Genomic DNA, 16121 nt, shown 5'->3' with positions numbered 1-16121 from the left:
AAGCTTCCTAACTTCTATATGCCTACTGCAGAGGATATTGAATTAGCAATTTATAAACCTTAGTCAAACATGAGGGTCTTAACCTTGACTAACCCCTTGGGCCTGTGACTTTAGCCCTGTTCTACTTTTTTACAGCGAGTAGGAATGATCATTTGAAGAGTTCCCTATTATAATATAAAATTGTAAAAGAAAAATACACACTTATGGATAAAATTGAATTCTTAATTTTCTAAACGCATTTTTTTAAGAGTTAATACTGCTGACCAACCTTTAGCAAGACACATGTTTTGAGTAGTCTTTCACATGGGGCTTTCCCATACACTGTCTTTGTTGTGTATCTGTAGAAGAGCATTTGCATGATAGCAGACGGGATAGAGTTACAGTTGATAGCCAGAAAACAAAATAATAGCATTTAGCTTTACAGAGGATTTAAATTAGAATACTACTGTAAGAGACCATGTCCCAATGAATCACAAATAAAAAGATAAAATATACTAAAGCTATTTGAATGAAGAATCATTATAATCTGCAGTTCATGAGCAACTTTTTGGGGCATACGTTCTAAGTACCATGGATGTGAGAAGGCTGTCATATTTTATGCTTTTCTAACATAAATTCATGAATCCAAGAGCCTTTGTCAGAGAAAAATTAATTTGGGGGTACATATGCTTTTATTTAATTTTTTATCCCTAGAGAATATAAGTTGCTGGATGAATGAAAATAAATATTTTCTAAGAACAAATCCTTATCAAAATAAATTTAACCTTCTTAATACTAATAGCTACCTTTGGCATTTATTGAGCACTTACCATTATGTGCCAGGCCCTGTGCTCAGTGCTTTTCTTATGTTTTCTTCATGAGATCCTCATGACAGCACTGGGAGGTGTGTACTATTATTATATCATTTGAAAATGAAGAAACTGAAGATAAGCAGACAATTAGTCACTAAATTCTAAGTCACACAATAAGTAGTAGAGCTGGGACTTGATTCCTGCAATTTCCGACTCCAAAAATTCACATTTTTAAATATACTGTTTTTATCAAATTGTTGCCATCATCAAAATGAGGCCATTTTTTAAAGTGAAAATAGCAGACTACAGAACTATTTCTATCACTTGTGTAAAGAAGAAAAGAGAGTGTGTGTGTATACAGATATTCACCAAACTTCTTACAGTGATAACCTCTGCGAGTGGTTTAATTCAGCAGACTGAGGGAACAGAGAAAGACTAATCTTCCTTTTTGTACCCTTCTGAAGTGTTCACATTACTTACAGTTAGTATGTATTACTTCTGTAATAATTATTATTGTGTTCATTTAAAACAACTGAAGGAGTAGCATAAAGATTTACCCTTAGAGCTGTTCCATAACACCAGCCTTTTCAAAAATATGCTACATTGCAATTTTTACAAACTTCTTGAGCCGACCTTTTAAGAAGCACATAAAAGAATTTAAAGCCAGAGCAGATCTTGCTAATCTAACTTTGTTTTATCAACATTTTTAGCAATGTCTTCAATGATCAGAAACCAAGAAAAGAGGATACAGAAAGTAAAAGACCAGGAAAAAATGTTACTAAAATGAAACATTGCTTGCCTATTCTTTACAGAGAATTGATGACCAATTAATTGTGATATTACTCTTAATTAGTGCCCTGTGTACTTTTTTTTCTTTTTATGTAAAAGTTTAATAAAAGATACCCTGTCCTGTAAACTCTTTTTTTAAATAAACTATTCTTGAATGCTCTTCAATGTAGTAAAATTTCAAACAGTGTTATCAAGATTTAAAACTATTCATACATTAAAAGGTATTAATTTGTGCTGTTAATACCAGTGTTGGAATAATTATGTATTTCCATTTTCTTTACCCATCCCGAGTCTATAGAATGCAATCATTTTTTTTTTTTTCAGCTTAAAAAAAATAAAGGCCTTGGGAGGTAAAAACTTCTTTCCCATATTAATGACAGATGTGGTATAATGGCCAGGACAGAAGGGGAAACTCCGACATACTGACAGGGACTCCTTTTGTGACTCTGAAGTTACTGTTTGTTCTGTCAGTATCAGTGAAGAGAATCAGATAACAAAATGTTGGAGTCCCCATTCAGATTTTTAGAAAAGGTTGTCTTTTCACATGTTAATAACTGTAAAGAAAGGAAAAAAAATTTATTCTTTAGCAAGTGGGTAACTTCTACAGATTGGATTCAGTCTGCCTTAATTAGATTTTAATAATTAGGTGTTTTGTATGTGAGCCAAATAAAATGAGTTAAGAACAGATACAAAAATGTTTCAGTTTTGCCAAAATCATCAAGGACAATGTGACAGAAAGCTAGTTGAACAAAATTTGTGCTCCCTGTCCATAGTACAGAATTGTCACTAAGAAGCAGCTGCTCAGCTAGAGTTCTAGCTCCCAGCCCCAACCTACCCATCCCCACCTCATATCTGGGTGTAGCCATTTGACCCAATCTCATGAGCAGAATGTGAGCAGAGCAATGTATGGCACTTCAGGCTCAAAAGTTTTAATAAGTATTTGTGTTTTTTCCTCACTTTATTTCCTATTACATGGGCTGGCTGCATAGGACATTGAGGCTTTAGGGTATGGTAAAGCCACAGGACCAAAGGGGCCTGGGCGACTGAGTCTGCAAGGGGGAGAGCTGCTCTCCAAGCAGGAATACCCACTTCTGCTAAGGAGCATCAGACGGACTTCTATTATGGAGCAAGAAATAAGCTTCTGTGGTTGTGGCCTTCTTACATGTATAGTGTCTATTACAGCACCATACAGCACTATACAGCCTTCTTACACGTATATTGTCTGGTACAGCACTATACAGCACTATACATTTATCAAGTAATGATAAAATGGTTGGTAACTGAATTCTAAATAGATTCTTCTTATATATTATTGTATTACTTTTAATTTTACCTAAAGGAATACTCAGGCATTCTGGGCAGTAAGGTTTGCAGAATGCTTCTAGTACATATTGGTGGTAAATGCCTTCTGCAGACCTCATTGATACAGTGTAAAATTCATTATGAGGTAGGTAAGAAATAGATATGAATTTAACATAAAATTGCAATGAGCCAAAAACTATTGAACATAGTTCATTTAGTCACTTTCTAACACTATTTTCACTTGAGTTTATGCTCTTTTCAGCAGACAATCTGTTGCCAGGATTAAACATTATTTCCCCATTAGATGTTATATCTATTCGAAGTTTTTTTAACATGTAAGAATTCATTTTTAAGTAGAAGCATGCTGAATTTCCCTCAAAGCAAAGGGGAAGTTTTAAAAGACATTTTAAACTTTTTCTCCAAAGGGAGGAGAAAAACAGTTCTCCTTTGTCTTCTTCTAAGCTCTTGGTGTTTGCTTTTCTCTAAGTGTCTTTTATTTCCGGAGGAAAAGAAAATAGTAGTATTTTATCTTACCTCTAAGCTATATGGTACTAAGATTTAGACAAATAATTCAGACATTTAGTAAAGATATTAAAACTTAGGTTTTATTATTTATTCAGTTATAATAACTTAGAGTTTAAATGTTTATTTCTTCTCAGAGCAAAGATATATTTCTGTATTACTTACTGTCCTGCTATGAATTTGTTAACCCAAGAGAGCTATTGGTATGAGAGGAGAGAGAAGCGAGTGAAGGATGGAAACAGTTGCTATGGGAGTTCAGTTAACATCTAGTGTGAGTGGGGAGGGGTGGTGGGTAAAGAGTGGATCCTACAAAGGACCCCATGTATAAATGATGGATGTGTCCCTCCCTGGAGTCCAGGCTGATCCTGTACCTCCCAAGCCTCTAAGAGGTGTCATTGAGGCCACCTCACTCAGCCCACACCCTTCACCCCATTCATGTTCCCTTCCCTCATGGGCTGCTCTAATAACTAACTCTGTTTAGGCCCTTGGTTTCTACACCAGCCTTAAAGCATTAAGACAAAGACACAGGTTCTGCCTTCAAAACCATTCCTGGCAGGTAGAATCAAAAAGAAGGCACTACCTCATACTCTTCTAATCACATCCAGGGACCAGATAATTTCTGATGACAGTTCCATATGGTGTTAACTATTTTTAAATATAAAATATGCATGTAGTAAAGAGAGGGTTTCACCAGCTGTGCCAATAGGAAATCAGCTGATCTATGAAGGAAGCATGTTTTACTCCTTTGGTGTAAGAATCACATTAAGGCTCAAGCTTGAACTCTGCTCTGTCTATGCTTCATGACCACAATCTGCACCTTGAAGCTTAGCCAAGTCACTAACCAGTACTCACCTAAAGTAATGATGGATCAGCACAAATCCATCAATCAGTGCCATAGGAAAAAGCCCATGCTTACTAGAAGCATCATCTACACATTTATTTCTGCACTTTAGACAAAAGCCACTAACAAATTTGAAGCAACCCTAAATTTGGAGTCACACTTCTTTATCTTATTTTAAATTATTCAGTGTGCTCCACAAACTTAGCCTCTTCCCCATTCTGTATTAGCCTCTTCAATACTTAGCAACCCGAATCAGTGAAACCCCCACCACTCTTGAACCACTTTATCCTCATGGCCAGTCTGTAGGAACCTGTTGCTGCATTCTTCCCAGCGGGTAACCTCCCCATTCTCTACTACCACAAACTTCCACTCCACCACTGTATCCGCTGGCAGGGAAACAGAATGAGACCAGAATCCTTCCTTGCTATTCTGGAGTGGGATGTATGTATTCCATCTTCCGAGATTCTCATGGTCTCCAGTTACTGCAATGAACTGCACATCAGTGTTTGTGATATAGTGGACCTGGAACCTGACATTAACTTGCTGAGACTCTGAAGACATCGGTACTACCTTTTGAGTTTTCATATTCACTTCCTGACCTCTTGCTTCTGCAACAGTACTTCTGCCACAGTCCATTCCCTGGTTTGGGCCTAACATTGGAGCCTCAAGACTGCCACTCAAACCAACATCTCCCCAAGATGAGTGCCTGGACAACATTTCCCAGTCCCCGTGGTCATCTGGGTCTTGACTGTCCAACCGTGCAAGGCTCACTTCTTCTTTAGCTCTGTCCATGATCAGGTTGCTTGAAGCCAACTTCCCTGCAAAACATGTAGCTACCTTAGCAGATGTCTCTTGTCCTTTTGGGGGGCTTTCATTTCTTGAAACTTCAGAGTAACCCCTAGAAATACCAATCTCAGAAGGAGCTAGAGATTCTGTGTCTGGAAACCGTCCAGAAGGAACATGCTGTCTTGAGTGGTCACAGTTACCATCTTCTCCAGAAGAACTCTGTAGTATCCATGCTGCTTCCTTCAGGTTACCAAGGTCTTTGGTCTCTGAAATCAAACATCCATTGCTTTCTTGAAGATCTTAAGAAATGGAAAGAAAAAGGAAATAGTGTAAGGCAGCTCACAAGAGAAAAAGTTAGGTTAAGAAAATAGATTCCATTATTGAAGGCTTTTAATGTTAAATGCAGTTCACAAAATTCCTCTCTATTAAAATCAAGTACTTAAGAATATACATGTATACCCAACAGTAAAAGGCACATCTAGGAGTGTCAGTGTTCCAGCACAAAAGTGTAAATGATGTGGCAAGTTGTAAGGCAGAAGTGTAACCCTGTCATGGTCTTTAATCCCAACAGTACAAGTCATACTGGCATGCAACCAAAGCCAAGATATTTGGCTCTTGTCATCAAAAGAGTTGCCCAGCCTGTGGGACAAAGGACTGCATGGACACTCTACAAACCAGAAGAGTACACTTGTTCTCCCAGGAAATGAGTGTAGGTCCAGGTATCATCTCTCACCTCATGTGGGCAGACAAGAAGCACCTGTCATCGTGAGGGGATACAAGGGACAGCAGTGCATCACTGGTCCACAGTTGGGGGTTGGGCTGGGGGGAGAGAGCTTGTTTGCTAGTCTCATGCATCAGGAACCTCTTCAACAAAACACAGGATTTTGCATCCTCTCCCACTGAATACTTTTTTTTTTTTTTTTTTTTTTGATGTTTTCAAAAGTAACATAATCTAAGCTCCCTAAAGACTCAGTTTCTTTCTTGGCCATCTTGTTGGTAGTCCAAATAGCTTCTAAAGGTTCAAAATCTCCAAAAATCATACAATCAGCACAGGTGGGTTTTCATTTTTGGGGGATGGGGGGTGGGGAGGGGTGTGGGGTGGTCTTGTTTCCTTTGGTTTCTTTTTAATGGTGCCCTTAGAAGTGAGATCTGAACAAATATTCTGAGTTCCCAAATTTTTAACTTAAAACCTAGAGGCTGGCCTTCAGAAAAAAGAAAATAAATGAGCTTTGTGCTTGTCCCAAACTAATGGCACAAAAGGCATATAAGCAGGTTTTCATGTGACTATACATGAACACCACCCCTAAAAATAAAGTTCACAGATGTTACTTCACCATTAGGCTGGAGTCCAGACATGAGCAGCTTGCCAAGGAAGGGCACTTGGAAGGTAAAATTTTCTGTCCGTGCTGACTACAGTCTCTAAAAGGTAGATGTTAGTTCTCACTAGAGTTGGGACCCCTGTTAAGTACCAAAATAGATGGCAGGGGGCTTCCCTTACTCAGAGATTAGCCCACCCCTCCCTGGAGGGAAGACAGGGGAGAGCGGATAGTTCTGGAACAGGCAGCCAGCGCACAACCCCAGGGCTTCAGCCGTGGCCTTCATGGGCAGGGTAAACCTGGACCTTGCCCTCCTGACAAAAGAATCCAGATAACGGGAGGCGCTCACAACTTGGCTGTTACAAAACCTAGCTCTTCCCATAGGGTGAGGCACGGAGGGACGTGAGGCTCTAGGATTGGGACTGGGAAAATGTCCCTGTTCGGCCAGAGGTTGAAGAGGCTTGTAGGTTGAACAGCCCTTCTTTCCAACGCCCGGGATGGGGCGTCGCCGCTGCAGCCGCCCGCACTGCACCAAGCGTCGCCAGGGAGGAGCCCGAACTGGCTGGAGGGGAAGGGGCAGGTCCTCAGGCGCGGGCGCCAGGGGCAGACACTCAGCAGGGTGTGGCCCTTGGAGGGCCCGGCCAGGACATCTACAGGACCTTCTTGGAGGGCATGAAACCTATCCGGCGGGTGCGCACCAGCCGGGGAAAACAGGGTTGTGGGGTGGGTCCTGCCTCCCAGAAGGGGAGCTCGTCCCCGGCGAGGGGGCGCTAGGAAACCTCGAGATGGGTTTTTTCCTTCCCTTCCTCGGTGAACTTCAAGGCCCACGGCAGAGGAGCCCTCGAGACCCAGAGTGGGAGAATACCTGGTTTGGTGACTGGTTCCCGTCTGGAAGGTCCAGGGCTCAGTCCCCCGCCGCCACCTTGATCGCTTCCCGGTGCGGTAGCCTCTCCAACAGGGGCGTCCTTTTTCTGCTCCGCGTCCCCATTCCCCGTGTCCTCCGCGCCGCCCCGCAGCAGCCAGACGAAAAGCGCTCCAGCCAGGCCTCCTCCGACAAGCACGGCGGACCAGACGGTGCCCATGGCTGAGAGGCCACAGCTACGGGAGGTGACGGCGACCGGGACGGGGTCTCAGGTCACGCGGGCAGAGCCACACCTACCCCGCGTGCTCCAGCCTTTTACGGTCGCCGGCGGCGGGCGCTCTAGCGCAGAGCCCAGCCCTCGGCAACTAATACTCAACTTTCCCAGCCCCGCCCCACTCTCCGCCCCCGGGCTGCAGCCTCCGGCTCCTGCCGGAGCCGGACCAGAGAGCCTTTCTGTTCCAACGCTTCCCGTGCCAGTTGCCTGCGGTCTAGGGGGCCGGGGGCCGGATTCCACGTGTACCCCACTTGCGTAAAGAGCCCACTTGCGCCCAGCTGCCGCGCTAGGCTCCTCGGCCCCACTCTCAGCAGCAGCGCAGCCAGGAGGCCAAGAGCTTCCAGGAACTTGGACTCGGAAGAGGCCGATTTGTGTCGGTGACATGTGGGGCTGGGGCTCCGGCTGGAGAGGCAGCGCAGCTGGGTGGGGTAGATGGAGAGAAGAGTTGGGGCGGTGCGGGAAAACCCGGAGACTGAGTGGAAGCTCCGCTCGGCCGCCAGTCAGCTGCGTTTAGCCTCCCCAAGCCTCTGCCTCCCTGCCTGTAAAGCGAAAGGGTTGGACCAAAGACCGATCCGTCTATAAATGCGGCTGTTCTCAACCATATCCAGTCGTTGCTGCTTCTTTGACCTCTTTTTGGGATGCGTGGTTACCGCAAAATGCGCACGATCCTACCTGGACTAGAAGTTGCCCAGGAATAGGCGTTAACCAATGAGTTTATTAATAAAAATAGCAACCTGTTAAGTGAACTCTATGCACCAGTATTATGTATTTATTTAAATTGATCTACATTAACAAACATAAAAAAAAAAAGCCTGTGAGTTAAGAATTATACACATTTCTTTCTAAGCACACCCCTCCGCTGATCTGGTGGCTTTACACACCAATTTCAAGCTAATAATTCTCACTTTTATATCTGCAGCCCGGGCCTTTCTCTTGAACTCCACACTCCCACCCTACTGCCGAGGCCACAGCTGGCAAATAGCTGCCTTGGAATCCAAAACCGCCTCCTCTGGGAGGGCAAAGCATTACAACGCCCTTTCCTCTGAGCAGACAAAACAAAAACAACCTCGGAGTCGTCCTCAACTCTGTTTTTTTCCTCTTACTCCAGGCATTCAATTTACAGCAAATCCTGCAACTTTTTCTTCAAAATATATTCAGAATCCTGCCACTTCTCACCACAGCAAATGTCACCCAGGCCTGCCACCATCATCCCTTACCCAGTTTATTGCAGTCACTACTCACTGCTCTCCCTCCTTCCCCTTCCTCCCTCCTTCCCCTAAAGGCTACTTTTAAAGCCAAAGCCAGGGCAATCCTTGTTAAACACATCAAATCCTGTCTATCCTCTGTCAAGACCCTCCAATTACCCTACATCTCATAGCAAAAACCTGGACAGCCCTACAGGACCTCTGTTCCCCATGGCCTCTCTGAGTTCATCTCTATCTCACCCCACTCAGCCACACTCACTTCCTTGTCTAGAGTTGCCTTTCCATTAGATATTCATCCAGCACCTCTCTCCTCAACTCCCTTCAGGGCTGTGAGACCTTCCCTAACTCTCCCATTTTTAATTACAACCCCCTACTCCCTATAACATTCTCCTGATTTATTTTTTTCCTTAGCATTTAGGGCATCACTTCTAATGCACTGTATAACCCATGTATTCTGTTTCGTTTCCCCTTATCTCCCCTTAGAGTGTAAAGTACATGACAGCTACATGGTGCTGAATCCCCAGCACCTATATCCCAGTATAGAGTGAGCATTCAGAAATAGATGTTGAGTGATGAATTAAAAGGCCCACTTTCCAGCCACTCCTGGCTGTCTGAGGATTAGAAGAACTCTACATGGTGAATGGTCCCCTACATTTTACAGAAAGCACAGCATTTCCAAGGGCATCTGGGAAAAAATGCAAAGTCTATAGTTTCAGTAACCATGGGAACTTTGTTTGCCTGGGGCAGCAGAGAAAAAGTAAATATTATCAATGTCACTAACAAGGGACTACTGCACCCTTTTGACCTCCCAAAGTTTGCCTTGAGTTCTTGCCAAAAAACACTGTCCTGGAAATATGGCAGCCTTATGCTACCTCTAAAGATGGCACAGCTGGAATATCCAACCTAAACTTTATGACGTAAAAACCGGGACATATTTGAATAGTCTTTCATCCAGAGAAAAAAAATGCAAAATTGGTGTCCATCCTGGTCAGATGATGAAACTATTTGTGCCTGAAATGGTAACAATGAAGTTCACTTTTTTGAAAATGACAATATTAGTACAATTGTAAATAAATTTCACTTGCAAAAATTTAATGATTTTGTGTTACCACCCAGACTCCAACCATACAAGGTGGCTGTCTATGTTCCAGAAGAAAGAGTGCACCTTCCTTTGTTACATTATATCAGTACCCCAACATTGATGGATCTCATGCAGCTTTAGCCAACAAAAGTTTCTTTAAGACTGATAAGGTTACAATGCTATGGAATAAAAAACTACTGCAGTGTTGGTAATAGCTAGTATAGATGTTAACAAGATAGGTCCTTCCTATTATGGGGAAAAATACTGCATTACACTGCAACAAATACAGAAAGTGCTGAAGTGCAATTACCAAAAAATGGTCCCATTTATGATGTAGTTTGGAACTTTAGTTCCACTGAGTTTTGTGCTGTTTATGTTTAATGCCTGCCAAAACGACAGTTTTCACTTGAAATGTGTTCTTGTGTTTGATTTTGAAACTGGTCTTTGTTATGCAAACTTCTATAGCCTTCATGGGCATACGTTAATACTAGCTGGATTTGGAAATCTGAGGTGACAAACGGAAGTGTGGGATGTTAAAAATTACAAACTTATTTCCAAACCAGCAACCTCCGATTCTACATATTTTACTTGGAACCCAGATGGTGAGCATATTTTGACTACCACATGTGCTCCCAGGTTACGTGTTAATAATGACTATAAGATTTGAGATTATACTGGCTCTGTCTTGCACAAATACGATGTACCACCAAATGCAGTGTCTTGGCAGGTTTCTTGGCAGCCACTTTTGGAAGGAATATTTCCAGAAAAAACCATAACTTACCAAGACATTCTAAGTGAAGTACCTAGTGAGGAACCTAAAGTTACAACAACTTACAGACCCCCAGCTTTAAGAAATAAACCAATCACCAATTCCAAATTGCATGAGGATGAACCACTCAGAATATGAAGCCACAACCAGAAAAATGATAAGCCATTATCAAAAACAGCCCTTAAAAATCAAAGGAAACATGAAGCCAAGAAAACTGCAAAGCTGGAGGCAAGAAGTGACAAGCGTACAGATTTGGCACCGACTCCTGCCCCACAGAGCATACCACAAAATACAATCTCTCAGTTAACTTCTGGAGACCTCAAGATAGACAAAAAATGAAAAACCAAAAGAAGAAACCAGAATCCATTAACAACTGAAAGAACAAGCAGCAACTGGAAAACAGAAAAAAAATCAGCTGGAGGAAATAAAAATGAGAAAGCCCTTCTGCAGGAGCTGAAGATTGGAATTAGTCTTTAAAGATTCTCAGAAAACAAGCTGATTACCAAAAATCAGTGCAAACATATCTTGTGTTAAACCCCTTGGCGTACATGGAATATCCATGTGCTCACATTAATGTTCACCTATAAATTTAATCATTTATCCAAGACTCTACATATGTGTGAAAGTATTTAATAATGTCTGTTAAATTGAATTTTCCTACCTGTTAATACATGATTTAGAAAAGATACTCATGAATTTTAAGCTAAGCTTGACATATTGAAAGATAAATGTCATTCTTTTTCAGTAGGAAACAGTATTTACTGTATAGATGAAGAAAGATATATAAAAAAATTTTTCTTAAGACCCATGTATTCTCACTCTGGAGCATTACTATTATTTTCTTTACATAGATTCTACATGCATTTTTTAGCACGATGCAGATATTACCTCTTTGTCAAGTAGGTTTCATGTTGTAAACTAGTTAGGAATTCAATGATGATTTTTTTTTTTAATCTCTAAAGTTTAAAACCACTGACAATGACCCATACATCTCAATACAGGAAGCCTTTTCTTAAGATGGCAAATCTTAAGATGAGTATGAAAATCATTTTTAAAAGTGGTATCAAAGCTACATTTTTAAGAAAATTAACATCATTGGGGCAGATTGAATTATGTACTCCAGGAAAAAAAAAAAAAAAAAACATGTTCTTAATCCATTCCTGTGGTTGTTAATTCATTATAAAAAGGAACTTTTGAAGATCTTATTTTTAGTTACGATGAGGCCAACTGAATCAGGATGGTTCTTAATCCTATTACTGGAATCTTTATGAAGAGAAAGCCACAAGGAGTTGCTCAACAGAACCTGGAAGGGAAAGAGAGGACATCACCATGTGGCAGGAAAGCCAAGGCACCCAAAGACTGCTGCCCAACCAGAACACTACTGATTCCAGAAGGAAGCAAGCCTTCCAACCTCCAAAACCATAAGACAATAAATTCCTGTTGTTTAAGTCAACCATTGTGTGATATTTTTCATACAGCCAGGAAACTATGAAGTCACTGTATAAAATATCAACATTTTCTTTATGGACTCTGTCTTACTAATTGGTTCATACATTGTAAAACTATTATAGATCTATAACAGCCAGAATTTTGTAGAAAAATTTAGAATCATTCTCCCTTTGTCAAAGTAAACTCTGATGTTATAGACATCAAATTCTTCTTTGAATTTTATAAACTCTAAAGCCTATTTTGTGATTTTATAAATAATATGCAAATCCTGGAACATTTTCTTTTTATCTCCTCACTAGTATCTTCAGTTGTTACTTCACTGGTCAAAGTTTTTTTAATCCATGTGCCCACAAATGAAATCCTAAAGGATTCATGAAATCTTAGAATACAAACCCCATTGTTCATTTTTTTTTTTGTCTAGAAGACTCTTAATAAAGTTTTGTTGTTCTCATTAACTGCTATTTCATTTCTTAAATAATTCTTTCCAGTCCCATCAGAATTTTTTTTACATTATATTACATTTTATTACCAACATTTTTAAGAAAATTGCTTATTTGACCTTCCTTTAGACTTTTCTAAATTTAAATGTTGACTTCCTGATTCCTGTATCTTTTTTTTAATACTCTACTCACTGCCACATATTCTAAAAATACTCTTGCTGTACTGATGATACCCATAATTGTCTCCATACAACTGTAAAGTAATAATATTCATTGCCTCTGTCTGAAAAAAAGACCTTTGAATGCCTCGGAAGATGGTGTTGTCAGGAAACAAAACAGGAAAGCAGATCCAATGGGGATGAGGGAGATAGATCATGAGTTGGGATGTGTTAAATTGAAGGCACTAGCAGAAAGTTGGAGCTGTGGGAAGAGTGTCAGGAATGGGATATCAGAAGTTCCTTACAGAGAGGAGGCAATTAAATCCATAGTGGAGGGGACTTCTGGGAAGATGGTGGAGTAGGTGAGGCAGAATGGGCTTCTCCTCCTCCAAGAAAGCAACTAGAAAGGGGCAAGAAGACACCAAGGACCGCAGTTCTGGGGTGGGACCAGCCATAGAAGGTCCCCCACGGTATGTAGAGGGAACACCCAACAAAAATGGAGGAGAGATGGTGGCTGGAGGGATGCAGTGAGTGTGTTCCCCATCTGGACCACCCCCCATCCAGGCCAGCAGCAGCAAAACCACCACTGGGCAAGGGAGTGAGCAGAGGCTCTCTGCTCCCATACATCTACTTTGACAGTTTGCTGAGAGGTGATCCTCCACAGCCAGACAGCAGGGAGCTCCTGTGAGGGAACCTGGTGGGTGGCAACCGCTCTCCCCCCACAGAAGTCTAGGAGGGTGCAGCAGCAAGAAGAGGGGAAGGGAGAGGTGCCAGACTGGTGATCAGGAGCCCCTCCCACATCCCAGAGATTCGCAGGTGCAAGGCAGGCAGAGAACCAGCAGGCTGGGCCCATGTCCCACTGGCAGGGTGCCCTCGATTAGTCTCCCTGTCTACCTGCTCAGGGCCCACATTGCAGCCCCAGGACTGGGATTCCCCAGAGCACACAGAGATCCGATGCATTGATTGGTTCCCCACCTGGTTTGGACTCCACCCACTGCACAGAAGCTCAGGGAAGACCTACTGGAGAGCACCACCAGCTGGTAGAATTGGGAAACTGCACCCAGCAAACCAAATTATATATAAATAATTAATTCTGCTCTTCCCAAAATAACCCTATCAAGACAAGCAAATGTCCCAAAGCCAGCAGAAAATTACAACACACTTGAAGGATATAGAAGACAATCTATAATATAATTGACTATGTCAAACAAACAAATTAAAAAACCAGAGGAAACACAGAACATGGAGCAATTAATCAAATAAGTGCACACAAATATCAATATTATGGCTCAGGATATAAAGGACATGAAGAAGAGCATAAAGAAGAATTTGCAAAAGTAAATAAAAAAGAGCAGATTTTATGGAAAGAAGAGATACTGTTGATCAAATTAAAAATATTCTTGAGACACATACAAGATTTGAAGAAGTAGAGGAATGAATTAGCAACCTTGAAGTTTGGGTGATGGAAAATGAAAGCATAAGAGAACGAATGGTGGAAAAAATCAAAAAATTTGAAATGGGGCTCAGAGAAATGATGGACAACATTGAGCACACAAATATAAAAATCATTGGTGTTCCAGAAGGGAAGAGAAGAGTAAAGGGCTAGGAGGAGTATTTGAAGAAATTGTTGGGAAAAACTTCCCAACCCTTCTAAATGGCATAAATATGCAAATCATAGATGCCTAACGAACTCCAAAAAGAATAAATCCAAATAAACCTGCCTGGAGACGTATACTGATTAGATTGTCAAATACTGAAGAGGAGAGACTTCTGAAAGCAGCAAGAGAGAAGCAATTCACCACATACAAGGGAAACAACATAAGACTAAGTACTGATTATTCATCAGGTACCATGGAGGCAAGAAGGGAGTGGTATGACATATTTACAATTCTGAAACAGAAAAATTGCCAGCCAAGAATTCTTTATCCAGCAAAGCTCTCCTTCAAAAATTGAGGGAGAGTTTAAAATTTTCACAATCATTGAGAGAATCTGTTAACAAGAGACCTGCCCTGAAAGAAATACTAAAGGGAGGTCTACCAGCTGAGAAAAAAAGAATGGAGAGAGAGGTCTAGAGAAGAGCACAGAATTGAAGAGTTATTAGTAAGGGTAACTTAAAGGAAAAAAAGAGAGGGAGGAAAAATAGATCTAACAACTAAAAACCAAAGGATAAGATGGCTGGTTCAAGAACTCTCTTCACAGTAGTAACTTTGAATGTGAATGGATTAAACTATCCAATTAAAAGATACAGACTGGTAAAATGGATTAAAAATATGACCCAGCGATATGCTGTTTACAAGAGACTCATCTTAGACACTGTGACACAAAGAGACTGAAAGTGAAAGGATGGAAAAAAATTTTCTATGCAAACTGCAATCAAAAGAAAGCTGGGGTAACTATAACAATATTGGACAAATTGGACTTTAAATGCAAAGATGTCACAAGAGATAAAGTAGGACACTATATATTAATAAAAGGGATAATTCACCAAGAAGGAATAACAGTCATAAATGTTTATGCAGCCAATCAAGGAGCTCCAAAATACAAAACAAACATTGGCTGAACTGAAGGATCAGTAGACTCATCTACAGTAATAATGAGAGACTTCAATACACCATTCTCTTCTATAGATAGAATAACTAGACAGAGGACCAATAAGGAAATTGAGAACCTAAAAAATATGATAAATGAATTAGACTTAACAGACATATATAGATCATTATGTCCCAAAGAACCAGGATATACATTCTTCTTTAGTGCCCATGGAACATTCTCCAGGATAGATCACATGCTGGGAGCACAAAACAAGTCTTAATAAATTTTAAAAGATGGAAATTATTCAAAGTATGTTCTCTGACCACAGTGGAATGCAACCAGAAATCAACAGCCACCAAAGAACCAGATCTTTGACAAATACATGGAGGTTAAACAACACACTCTTAAACAACCACTGGATCAAAGAAGAAATTGGGAGAGAAATTGGTAAATATCTAGAGATGAATGAAAATAAGAACGCAACATATCAAAACCTGTGGATGCAGCAAAGGAAGTGTTGAGAGGGAAATTTATAGCTCTAAATGCATATATCAAAAAGCAAGAAAGAGCTAAAACTAAAGACCTAACTGAACAACTGAAGAGGCTAGAGAATTATCAGCAAACCAACCCTAAAGCAAATAGACAAAAAGAAATAACAAAGATTAAAGCAGAAATAAATGAGCTGGAGAATAAATCCATACAGGAGAGTAATGTCACAAGGGGAGATCAAGGATGAGCCTAATTTCAGCCATTGGCATGATTTCAAAAAGAAAGATTGGAAGGCTGCATCCATGCTGCTACTTCTCAATTTTGTCTTGATGTTATATTTTATAGGCCATAATGTAGGGTTCATTTTCTAACTGATATTATTCTATTCAAAAGAAGATTGGTAGATATTACCGTTTTGTATATTTCACAAAAAGGAAATAGCTACCAATCCTCTTTTGAATAGAAGAATATCAATTAGAAAATGAGCACCACATTATGACCCTGTGCCAGTTTGG

General features: G+C 40.7%; 2 protein-coding genes and 1 pseudogene across 10 annotated transcripts in view; 2 read left to right on the top strand and 1 right to left on the bottom strand.

The window, feature by feature from the left end:
* Nucleotides 1–1739, top strand: part of CCDC158 (coiled-coil domain containing 158) — a 142958-nt gene extending 141219 nt beyond the window's left edge. For 7 of the 9 annotated variants that reach the window (XM_037830024.1, XM_037830025.1, XM_037830031.1 and 4 more), the window contains one exon: nt 1502–1739. In XM_037830024.1, the coding sequence (XP_037685952.1) occupies nt 1502–1622 (121 nt within the window). In that variant the 3' untranslated portion in view covers nt 1623–1739. The remainder of the gene's footprint in view (nt 1–1501) is intronic. The other 2 variants (XM_037830029.1, XM_037830028.1) reach the window with 1 other exon arrangement.
* Nucleotides 1740–3465: 1726 nt separating this feature from the next.
* On the bottom strand, nt 3466–7555 carry STBD1 (starch binding domain 1). Its single transcript, XM_037828978.1, has 2 exons — nt 7213–7555; nt 3466–5330 (listed from the first exon to the last, which is right to left on the bottom strand). Exons 1-2 carry the CDS (start codon nt 7427–7429, stop codon nt 4498–4500), a joined length of 1050 nt encoding a protein of 349 aa, XP_037684906.1. The 5' UTR covers nt 7430–7555; the 3' UTR covers nt 3466–4497.
* A 360-nt stretch (nt 7556–7915) lies between these two features.
* LOC119530316 lies at nt 7916–10915 on the top strand (annotated as a pseudogene).
* The last annotated feature ends 5206 nt before the right edge of the window (nt 10916–16121 follow it).

Source organism: Choloepus didactylus, chromosome 3, assembly GCF_015220235.1.
Source record: "Choloepus didactylus isolate mChoDid1 chromosome 3, mChoDid1.pri, whole genome shotgun sequence".
Classification (NCBI taxonomy): domain Eukaryota; kingdom Metazoa; phylum Chordata; class Mammalia; order Pilosa; family Megalonychidae; genus Choloepus; species Choloepus didactylus.
The sequence above is the reverse complement of the archived record's forward strand: the minus strand, read 5'-3'. Positions and strand labels throughout refer to the sequence as shown.

What these genes read in the sequence shown, in the direction of transcription:
- STBD1 (XM_037828978.1), bottom strand. Translation starts at nt 7,429, where the DNA reads ATGGGCACCGTCTGGTCCGCCGTGCTTGTCGGAGGAGGCCTGGCTGGA. An exon ending in GGAACCAGTCACCAAACCAG is followed by an intron (nt 5,331 to 7,212) that starts GTATTCTCCCAC and finishes CCATTTCTTAAG; the next exon opens with ATCTTCAAGAAAGCAATGGA.